Raw genomic sequence first — 10,680 nt, forward strand, 5'->3', positions numbered from 1 at the left:
CTGCCCGGGCGGGCTGGCGCTCGCTCCTGGCCAGCAGCCAGGACTTGGGATGGAGTCGCCCTGGGTGGATCCCAAGGCAGGCATGCTGCCCCAGGGCCGCGGCTGAGCGCCGGCTCCCCTGGAAAGACACCTGGGTGCAGGGAGCCCGGAGGCAGGCTCCGCGGGGCGTTGGGACAGGCAGACCCTCTCCTGCATCTCCCGCTTCTCCCCACAGGGACCCCGAGGATCGCGAGGACTGCCCGGGCCCCTCGGACCCCCTGGTGACCGGGTGAGTCCTGCAGCCCCTGGGCGGTGTGGCCGGGTGAGATGGGCCCAGGCAGTAGGGCACGGGCTCATTTCCACCCCAGGCTTCACATGGGCTCAGCAACGGGCTGCCTCCTCCGGACTCTTCCCATAGCTTCCCTCGCTCTCTCTCTCTGAGAAGGGCCTCAAATGCCTTCTCTCCTTTGCAGGGTCCCATTGGTTTCCGAGGGCCCCCCGGGGTCCCAGGAGCACCTGGGAAAGTGGTACGTGTGTGTGCAGTGCGGAGGGTGGGCCGGGGCAGCCCTCGCCCCATCCCGCACGGCGTCACAGTGATGACTGCCCAGCCTCATGAGATGGCAGCTGCCTGCCGCGAGCGGGCTGCCCAGCACAGGGCTCAGGGCACGGGGGGGGGGGCCTGTGGGACGTGGGGTGGCCCGGGCTCCCGTGGCATGCTGGGGGGGCGTGCGGTGGTCACAGGAGAGCCGCCTCCCAGCCCGCTGGACGGGAGCAGCAGTGCCTGCCCCTTGGGCCTGGGTGAGCACCACTGCAGCAGCGTGGCTGACCACCGGAGGCTGCGTGGGGCTCTGCCCCGTCTGTTAGAGGCTGCTTCAGGCCTCTGCCCCCCTGTTAGAGGCTGTGTCGGGCCTTTACTCTGTCTGTTAGAGGCTGCGTCGGGCCTCTACTCTGTCTATTAGAGGCTGCATCGGGCCTCTGCCCCCCTGTTAGAGGCTGTGTCGGACCTCTGCCCGTCTGTTAGAGACTGCGTCGGGCCTCTGCCCGTCTGTTAGAGGCTGTGTCCGGCCTCTACTCTGTCTATTAGAGGCTGCATCAGGCCTCTACTCTGTCTGTTAGAGGCTGTGTCCGGCCTCGACTCTGTCTATTAGAGGCTGCATCGGGCCTCTGCCCCCCTGTTAGAGGCTGTGTCAGGACTCTACTCTGTCTATTAGAGGCTGCATCAGGCCTCTACTCTGTCTGTTAGAGGCTGTGTCGGGCCTCTACTCTGTCTGTTAGAGGCTGTGTCGGGCCTCTACTCTGTCTGTTAGAGGCTGTGTCCGGCCTCTACTCTATTAGAGGCTGCATCGGGCCTCTGCCCCCCTGTTAGAGGCTGTGTCAGGCCTCTACTCTGTCTATTAGAGGCTGTGTCAGGCCTCTACTCTGTCTGTTAGAGGCTGCTTCGGGCCTCTGCTCTGTTTGTCTGACATCCTCTGTGTCAACACTGTGGCTCTCTCCCCCTTGTAATCACAGGGTGACAGAGGTGAGCGAGGCCCAGAAGGTTTCCGTGGCCCCAAGGGTGACCTTGTAAGTGAGAAGTCATCTTGTGGGGTCCCTCTGGGGTAGGGAGTGGGGAACATGAGGGGGCTGCCAAGGAACTTTGGGGCTGCTGATGGGAGATACTGTCCTTGGGGTGCACGGGGGTGAGCTGTCAGATGCATGAAGGCCTGGAGAGGCCCCCAGTCCCCTCCTCCCCCCGCCTTCTTCACATAGCCACGTGGGGGCCCTCAGCTCCTGCAGCGTGGCCGCAGAGGCCGGGTCAGGGCTCAGGCCGCGGCTGGGCAGGTTGGAGAGCAAGGCAGACGCAAGGTCCCAGCTGCTGCTTCGCTCGTGTGTCCCTTAGGGCAGACCTGGTCCCAAAGGACTTCCCGGCGTGGCCGGGCCGGGCGGAGAGCCGGTGAGTACTTGGGCACCATCTGGGTGCCCCCGCCCCCGTCCGCAGCCACCCGCCATAGAATGCTTCCCCCACCACGGCCACGGGCGTGTGGCCACAGCTGGACGGAGGCCCTCACACGGGTCGTCCGCACCGAGTGGGTTGCTTTTTGATACATCCGCTGTAGAGCGGCTCCCTCAAGCGGCTTGTGGTGCAGCAGCCGCAGACGAGGCAGCCTGGGGTTAGACTTCTACACACTGTGCGTACCTGAGAATGGAGGGGGCGAGGGGCACCGTGGGTATCCTCACCAGCCCGCGGTGCCTGCTCCCCTTCCCCGTGTGGTCTATGCCAACCTTGAGCGGGGGAGAAGCCCGGCTTGGGTTGTGAGGCAAAGGCTAAAGGTCCAGTGCTGTCCCTTGTCCCCAGGGCATGCCAGGCAAGGATGGCCGGGACGGCGTGCCAGGACTGGACGGCGGGAAGGTTGGTGCCCGGCGGGCCTGGGGCGGGGTGAGCTGCCCAGCCTCCGCGGGCTCAGCATGGGGCGAGGCTGCGCCCAGCCTCCGCGGGCTCAGCATGGGGCGAGGCCGCTCAGCCTCCGCGGGCTCAGCATGGGGCGAGGCTGCGCCCAGCCTCCGCGGGCTCAGCATGGGGCGAGGCTGCGCCCAGCCTCCGCGGGCTCAGCATGGGGCGAGGCTGCGCCCAGCCTCCGCGGGCTCAGCATGGGGCGAGGCTGCGCCCAGCCTCCTTGGGCTCAGCATGGGGCGAGGCCGCTCAGCCTCCGTGGGCTCAGCATGGGGCGAGGCCGCTCAGCCTCCGCGGGCTCAGCATGGGGCGAGGCCGCTCAGCCTCCGCGGGCTCAGCATGGGGCGAGGCTGCGCCCAGCCTCCGCGGGCTCAGCATGGGGCGAGGCCGCTCAGCCTCCGTGGGCTCAGCATGGGGCGAGGCTGCGCCCAGCCTCCGCGGGCTCAGCATGGGGCGAGCCGCCCAGCCTCCGCGGGCTCAGCATGGGGCGAGGCTGCGCCCAGCCTCCGCGGGCTCAGCATGGGGCGAGGCCGCTCAGCCTCCACGGGCTCAGCCCGCGTGTTCTCTCTCACTGTCCTCAGGGAGAGGCCGGGCGCAACGGTGCCCCGGGAGAGAAGGGTCCCAACGGGTTGCCGGTGAGTGCCCAGACAAGCGGGGCAGTGCGCAGGGCAGGGGCTGGCCGCTTCAGGACCAGCTGGTCCTGGGAACGGTGCCCCCGGGCCCCGCCCGGCGCTGCCCGGATGCCCAGCGGGTGCCTGTGGGCGGGCCTCTGGTGCTCACGCCTGTGCGCTCGGGTCCATTGTGGGTGCGCAGCGTGGTCTCTCGCGGGGCTGCCCGGGGCTTTCCCAGCTGCGCTGCCTCTCAGGCAAGGAAGCTGGGGCGCTCTCCCGGGGGAAGCCCGCTCCATGGGGGGCGCCGGCCAGGCCCACCGCCGGGCGCACACCCTGTGGCGTGCTGTGCAGATTTGGCAGCGGTGGCCCCGACTCTGCCTCCCCACAGGGCCTTCCTGGACGAGCAGGCTCCAAAGGGGAGAAGGGCGAGCTGGTGAGTGGTGGCTTTCTCCCCAGCCCGGTCCTCCACAGCGGGGACCCCGCGCTCAGGGCTCTCCCCATTTCCGCAGGGCAGAGCCGGAGAGCTGGGTGAAGCTGGCCCTTCCGGAGAGCCAGGCATCCCCGTGAGTGCCCACAGCCCCCCACCCCACCCCTGTCTGCGCGAGAACCCTGCCCAATGCCCTTTCCCTCCCCACAGGGGGACATGGGCGTGCCCGGGCAGCGAGGCGAGGCTGGCCACAGGGGCTCCGCGGTGAGTAGATGGCCAGCGGGCGGCGGGCTCTGGGAGGCGTGTCAGAGCGTCAGTGGGCTGAACCCCTCCCCCAGGACAGGGGGCAGCCTGGGCCCCCTTGGGGTCTCAGACCACGGGGCCCACGGGCCAGCATGCCCGGGGAGGGGATGGGCAGCGACTCCAGGGCCTGGTGCCGAGCCGGCCTGACTGAGGCATGAGCACGCGTGGGCCCAGAGCCTCTCTGCCACCCCCAGGCCCCACAGCCCAGGAGCTCCCTGGCCTCGGTCCCCAGCAGCTCAGCCAGAGGGCTCAGGACCACCCTCCCCACGCCCCTGTGGAAGCAACACGGGTCTCCCCGGGCTGCAGACGCCGGAAGGCGCCAGGCCCCCCTCGAGCCCAGGCCCATCCGGTCACACCCCTTTCTTTCAGGGGGTCCTTGGCCCACAAGGCCCTCCGGGAGCCCCTGGCGTCCGCGGCTTCCAGGTGGGTAAAGTTGGGCCTGGGGTCGTGGTCACCTCGCCCAGCCGGGGCAGTGAGCCCCTGGGGGGTTCAAGAGGAAAGGGGTCCCGGCGGGGTTCCTGCGGGCACTGACCAGGACTGTGTCCACAGGGCCGCAAGGGCAGTGTGGGCGATCCCGGCCTTCCTGGCCCCCAGGGCCTCCGTGGTGATGTGGGTGACCGGGTAAGTGGCCGTCATGGCACAGGGGCCTCTGCTCTGTGCCCAACCCCGCCCTCCCCACCCGGCCGTCCAGTCCCACCCCAGCTCGCTCCTGCCAGCCCCGCCACCCCTCGCTCACGCTACCTGCCATCCCTGTGGACCAGAAGCGCTGGCGTCCGCTCGGCTCCGCTTCTAGACCCTGGCGGGGGCCTCCAGAGCCAACACCAGCCCTCTGACCAGTTCGGAGGAAGGGCATGACCCGCTGTGCGTGAGCTGGGCTTGATTGGGCAGAGGGTCTCATGGCTGTAAGGCAAGCGGGGACACCCAGTGCCGGAAACCAGCGCTCTTCCCTGCCATCTTACGACCACCAATCACGTCGGCTCTGTGCCAGGGGCTGGTGACTCTCAATGCCACTCCTGGCCACTCAAGAGGCTGAGAGCTGAGGACTGAGGCTCAAAGCCAGAGTGGTAGATACATGTGAGAGACTCATCCCCAATTAACCAGCAAAAAGCTGGACGTGGAGGTGTGGTTCAAGTGGTAGAGCACCAGCCTTGAGTGGAAAAGCTAAGGGAGAGTGTGAGGCTCTGACTTCAGCAGAGGGAAAAACTAGTCAGCTTTCTGGGGGCCTGGGGCCCAGGGCCCAGGGGTTATGTGGCTGTCGGGGAGCCGTCCCTGGGAGAGGCCGGAGGCCTGGTCTGACCCTAGGCCACGTGCCCGGGAGGCTCCAGGCTTCCTGCAGATGGGGGCGGGCGCAGTGGACAGCGGGCCCTTTATTAGCCTCCAGACAGGAAATTCCAGACTGGGGGACATACCAATAACCGCGGGCCTCCCGCCAGCGGAGGCCCAGGGGCGGCAGGAGGTGGTGAGCGCGGCGCTGGCTCCTCTGCCAGGGACATCCTGGCTTTTCCCCCTAAGGTCTGAGCGAAGTCTCACTTGAAAAGTAGACATTTTCATGCTTCTTTTTCTTTGTGGGACTGGGGATCGAGCCCAGGGCCTGGCCATGTTACGCAAGTGTTCCGCCACTCAACTACATCCAGCCTCAGACAGACGGCTTTTAGGATTTAACAGTTCCCAGCTAGGTCCCCACGTGGGTCCCATGGGATGAGCCACTGGGTGAAACCGTTCGGGGCCTGTGTGTCAGGGAAACCCACGGCGCTCACACGCACACCTCCGTGAGGACGTCGGTGTGCACACAGGGACTGAGGATTGTTTTGGGGAAAACTGACACACGGGACCAGGGCGCAGAGCAGGCGGGGGCAGGGGGCCTGTCCTCTGTGAGTGTAGGCTTGGCTTCTGGGCCCTCTCCTGCAGTTTGGTGCCATGTCTGGTCTGGTCCGAGTGGTCTTCCTGCCTCCACCACAAGGTGGCAGCCGTGGAAATTCCTCTAACCCCCAGCCTTCTCTGCCAGGGCCCCGGAGGAGCCTCAGGTGCTAAAGGAGACCAGGTGAGGGGCCAGCAGCAGGGGTGGTGTCGTGTGTGTCTGGGTCTCTGCCACCTGCCCAGCTTTCTCGAGGCTGCTGGGCCATCTGCTGGGGGTCTGCTTTCAGAGCTCTTGCCCCCGCCACTCAACACCAGCCGCAGAGCAGAGTAGGGACAGAAGCGGCTGGAAACCTCCCGCCATCCTGTTTGTGCTGTGTAATGGGGTGGATGGCCTGAGCAGATGGGAGGGTCGGGGGGAGGGCTGCACCCCTCCCACCCCATCCAATCCCACATCCCATCCCATGCAGCCACACGGAAGGCCCGCGTGGCAGGGAGCGGGCTCCGGCCTGGGTCTCAGGCATGAATGTCACTGAGCTGAGGCCGGCAGCTTGTGGCAGGCCCCAGCGCGTTAATGCTGACCGGTTGTTTCCAGGGCTTCGCAGGTGCTGACGGGCTCCCTGGGGACAAAGGAGAGCTGGTGAGTGTGGCTGAGCACCAGCAGGTCCCTTTGGATGGGTCTGGTCCCCTCCAGCAAGTGCGCCACGCCAGAAACCACGTGCGGGCCAGGGCGGCTCCCGCTGAGCGCGAGCACTCTGCCTGCCAGTGGACGTCCCCTGGGGTGATGCGGGTCTGATGGAGACGCATCTTCAGAGGGCTAAGAAAACACCAGCTCTGTGAGTGACGCGCACACCCCCACCTTCCCAGAGCTGGTGAAAATGGAGCGGTTTCTCCTGAGGTTCGAGGAGAGAAAAGCTCTTTCTGGCTTTCAGGGGCCAGAGATTTTTATTTACTTTTTATTATCTTGTACAAAAGGGTTGTGCAAGGCGGTTTCAACATGTCAGTTTAGGAGTCCAAAGCACCTTGGTGATATCATCTCTTCTGGATTTTATTTCTATCACCAGCTCTTCCCTTTGTGTCTGTGAAACACAGCCAGGCAGGTCCCAGAGATCCTGGCGACACACCTTTTGGCCTGTGAACGTCTTGTGCCTCTAGCCAGAATAATCTCAGAGCCTGTGAACTTCCTCAGCAGGCTTGACGGGGACGGGGAGGGGCGCAGCGGCCGTGGGAGGCGCTGGCCCGATCCTGCTGCCCACGGTGAGCTGGGCACCCGCCTCCTGCCCTGTCCAGTTTCGAGGCGGGCCGCTGGCTCGTGGTGTGAACCAGAGACTGGAGCCCAGCCGGTCGGTCATCTTGCATGGGTCTGTGTTTGGGTGTGGCCAGTGGCTGGCGTACCTAGCGTACGGGAGCCGCTCCCGCCCCGGCTCTTGTGGAGACCTAAGTCACAAACGCGCCTTTCCTCCCGCAGGGTCCCAGTGGCCCCATGGGACAGAAAGGAGAGGTGAGTGCCCGCAGAGGCTCTGCCTAGTCCAGGACCCCAGGGCTTTCCAACCGAGCCTGTGGGGCACTGCCAGACCCAAGACCTCCGGAGAGCGCCCCGAGGGGTGGCCCTGGCCCTGGGCCAGGCCCCCTGACCCCCCTTCCTGTCTCTCTGCAGTCTGGCATTCGGGGGGAGCTGGGCCCCAAAGGCCTTCAAGGACCCAATGGCACTGGTGGCGTGCAGGGAGTCCCCGGCCCCCCGGGGCCCCTGGGTTTGCAGGGCCTGCAGGGCGTCCCCGGCCCCACCGGGAAAGCCGGCGTTCCGGTAGGTGGCTCATGCCCCGCGGGGCTGGCACTGAACACTCGGCGGCTTGGGGGTGGAGGTCCTGGGCTCGGCTTCCCCGCGCTGACCAGCCCGGGGATTGCAGGGCAAGGAGGCCAGTGAGCAGCGGGTCCGGGAGCTGTGCGGAGGCATGATCAGCGGTGAGTGCTGCCCTCCCCCCCCCACGCCCGCCCATCGCGCCTGCGCCTCTGTCTGGCCCGTGCTTGGTGGGCATGCGCGCCGTGCTCCGCGTGTCTTGGCGTGTCTGAGAACAGCAGTTCCCACGGCAGCCCGTCATGGCCCCCGGGCTTGGAGGAAGGGCACCAGGCACGGGGTGCCCTTTGCCCTCTGCCCCCACGCCATCAGTCACCACGGTCATCCTCTGAGCAAGGCCCTCTCCCTGTTTCCCCAAAGAGCAAATCGCGCAGCTGGCTGCACACCTGAGGAAGCCGTTAGCACCCGGCGCCATCGGCCGGCCCGGCCCCGCCGGCCCCCCCGGCCCCCAGGGCCCCCCGGGCTCCACCGGCCACCCTGGCGCTCGGGGGCCCCCTGGGTATCGTGGTCCCACCGGGGAGCTGGGAGACCCTGGACCCAGAGGTGAGAGGCTGGCCCCAGGTGGGACCTCGGTCCTGGGGAAACCCGCCCTGCCCCCCACACTGAGCGCCCTGGGGGGGGAGGGGCGGGGCTGGGAGCAGCCACAAAGGCATCAGCACATCCGCGCTGACACGCTGACACCGGCGTGGGCTGCGCGGCGCCCAGCCCCATGCTGCCCCCGCGGGCCCTGCCTCCTCTAGCGGCCTCCCGAGGCTGAGCCTCAGAGCTTTGGCCCCACACAGTTCCCTCATCACCGGTCTGTGAGGACGGCAGCATTCTGACTTTAACAGTCCTGCCTAGGAGGGTTTGAACCGAATCCTCAGATCTCGGCTTCTGAACAGCTAGCTGTGAGTTAGCGGCCCAACTACAGCCATCTTTCGATGTGATTTTTCCTCCAAATACCACCAAAATGCAATTTGGAGGGGAGGGAGTGATAAAAAGACAAGGGATGAGCCATGTGCCGGCGGTCACACCTGTAATGCCAGTTCCTCAGGAGGCTGAGGTCAAAAGCAGCCCAGACAGGAACGTCCATGAGACGCTTACCTCCAATTAGCCATCGGACAAAGAAATGGAGCTGTGGCTTAAGTGGTAGAGAGCTAGCCTTCAGGAAAAGAAAAAGGAGCTCAGGGACAGGCCCATGCCCCGAGTTTATACCCCAGGAGCTTCCCCCTCCCCCCACCCCCCACCCCTAAACACACACAAAGGGCAAGGAATGAATAACAGGAGCCGAACCTGCTGACGCTCAGTGCAAACACCTAAACCAACAGAGCCGCATCTCCAGCAGCAGAGCTGGCACCAGGTGCCAGAGGTGATGGTTGGAATAGAAATGAGGCCTCCCACGCAGGCCTCTGTCACTGCTGGGAAGGCTGACTGGACCTCTAGCCGGGGCACCAGGGGCACCACAGCCAGCAGCGGATCCCAGCGACTAGCGAGCGGGGGAAGGGGAAGGCCCCGGGGTAGGCCGTCCCCACACAGCTGGCCAACTGCAGCCTCGGCTGACAAAGGCAAATAGTCCTCAATCCCTGACACACACCAACGTGTCAGCAAGCCTCAGAACCCCAAAGCCAGCATAAGAATGCCTTCCGACCGCAGCCCTGCAAGACCAAGACATAGACCCAAGGTGGCAAAAGGCAGCTGGGGGACATTTTTACTGCCCCGCAGGCACAGCCGCCCGCCAGCCCTGAGCCACACCCACGGGGTCTGCTGGGGTCAGGGAGGCGGCTGCAGGCCGCAGGTGGCGCAGGGCTCACCCTGTGGGACTGGGTCGGCCCGGCCGCGCGGCGAGCGCGTGCGCAGGGAGGCGGGCCTGCAGCGGCCGCTCTGCCCACCCTGTGCTCTCGCTGCAGGAAGCCGAGGCGACCGAGGAGACAAGGGCACGGCCGGCGCGGGGCAGGACGGACCCGCGGGGGACCAGGGGCTCCAAGGTGGGCAGCCGCCGGCGCTGGTGGCGTGTGTGGGGAGGGGGCTGGGTCTGAGCACCGTCAGGAACAGGAAGCGGCTGCTTAAGCACCAACACCTAAAAGTAGTCAGTTCACATTGTGCTCCCCCTCTTTTGGGGTGCCAGGCCTCGGCAGGCAGACACCCACATCCTCTGAGGTGTCCCCTCCATCTGGGTGGTCCTAGCTGCCCCTCTGTGGCCCTTCCAGTAGGCGGCGGCCGGCCCATGCCAGTGAATGGCCCTCGGCTTCCACTTGGGAGCTGACCGCCCCCTGCCCACCCCCAGCCCACCCCATTCCTCACAGCTCCCTCCCGACCCCGGCTGCCTGCTTCCCCTTCCCCACACAAATCCACTCTTTGCCCACCAAATGCTTCTGAAACCAGAGAGCAGGGCACCCTCGAAACCATCGAGCCTGCTCTGTGGCCTCCAGGGCCTCGCCTGCCCTGCCTCTGCCTCCGCCCTGCGGCCCTGGCCTCCTCCAGAGCTCACAAACTAGCCAGGGAAAGGAGGGGTAGCTGCTTCGTGGCCTCTGACCTCACCTTCCCGGTCTGCAGGGCCCCCAGGTGTGCCAGGCACCAGCAAAGATGGCAGAGACGGCGCTCCGGGGGAGCCGGGGCTTCCTGGGGACTCTGGCCTTCCGGGCGCTGTCGGGGCTCAAGGCACGCCAGGAATCTGCGACACTTCCGCTTGCCAAGGCGCCGTCCTGGGAGGGGGCGGGGAGAAGTCCGGTCCTCGGAGCTCCTGAAGGACGGCTGTCAGGAAGCGGGAAGCCAGCGTGGACGTCGGGGGCAGCGCACAGCAGCCCTGCCCAGGGGGCCGCTCGCAGCCCGGCGTAGTCAATCCGGAGGCTTACCGGGCCGCCTGCCACGGCCCCCAGCTGGTGGCTTGTGGCACACTGCCCGCGCCGCTCGTGGCCAGCCTGCAACGCCTATGCCGTCCATCCACTCATCCAGGACCCTGTGCCTCAGACACAGGCCCAGAGAAGGACACTGGGAGCCCAGCATCCGCGAGGGACGAGGGTGCAGCTAGAGAATCTTGTACAATTCCATAAACACACTCAGTGACTTGTTTACATAGCATCTGCGTAAAGTCTGTGACACATCCCAATAAAATGATACATTCAAGTTCCAGATTAGTAACTGACTATAGTGTAACACAAAAAATGGAGTGCACTGTGCCCCTCCGACACAGCAGTCTAGTCTGCTTCACCTGCTTTGCGTGCACACACAGAGCGTCCCTACC

At 66.0% G+C, this 10,680-nt stretch overlaps 1 protein-coding gene across 1 annotated transcript in view; it reads left to right on the forward strand.

Moving 5' to 3' along the window:
- Positions 1 to 10,263, forward strand: part of Col9a3 (collagen type IX alpha 3 chain) — an 18,764-nt gene extending 8,501 nt beyond the window's left edge. The window contains exons 13-31 of the mRNA XM_042699553.1: positions 215 to 268; positions 453 to 506; positions 1,489 to 1,542; positions 1,859 to 1,912; positions 2,315 to 2,368; positions 2,992 to 3,045; positions 3,410 to 3,454; positions 3,531 to 3,584; positions 3,659 to 3,712; positions 4,121 to 4,174; positions 4,301 to 4,372; positions 5,757 to 5,792; positions 6,201 to 6,245; positions 7,074 to 7,106; positions 7,263 to 7,409; positions 7,513 to 7,567; positions 7,821 to 8,003; positions 9,347 to 9,424; positions 9,993 to 10,263. Of these exons, the coding sequence (XP_042555487.1) occupies positions 215 to 268; positions 453 to 506; positions 1,489 to 1,542; positions 1,859 to 1,912; positions 2,315 to 2,368; positions 2,992 to 3,045; positions 3,410 to 3,454; positions 3,531 to 3,584; positions 3,659 to 3,712; positions 4,121 to 4,174; positions 4,301 to 4,372; positions 5,757 to 5,792; positions 6,201 to 6,245; positions 7,074 to 7,106; positions 7,263 to 7,409; positions 7,513 to 7,567; positions 7,821 to 8,003; positions 9,347 to 9,424; positions 9,993 to 10,183 (1,371 nt within the window). The 3' untranslated portion in view covers positions 10,184 to 10,263. The remainder of the gene's footprint in view (positions 1 to 214; positions 269 to 452; positions 507 to 1,488; positions 1,543 to 1,858; positions 1,913 to 2,314; positions 2,369 to 2,991; positions 3,046 to 3,409; positions 3,455 to 3,530; positions 3,585 to 3,658; positions 3,713 to 4,120; positions 4,175 to 4,300; positions 4,373 to 5,756; positions 5,793 to 6,200; positions 6,246 to 7,073; positions 7,107 to 7,262; positions 7,410 to 7,512; positions 7,568 to 7,820; positions 8,004 to 9,346; positions 9,425 to 9,992) is intronic.
- Positions 10,264 to 10,680: the final 417 nt, after the last annotated feature.

This window comes from Dipodomys spectabilis, unplaced genomic scaffold, assembly GCF_019054845.1.
Source record: "Dipodomys spectabilis isolate Male_0828 unplaced genomic scaffold, ASM1905484v1 ptg000257l, whole genome shotgun sequence".
NCBI lineage: Eukaryota > Metazoa > Chordata > Mammalia > Rodentia > Heteromyidae > Dipodomys > Dipodomys spectabilis.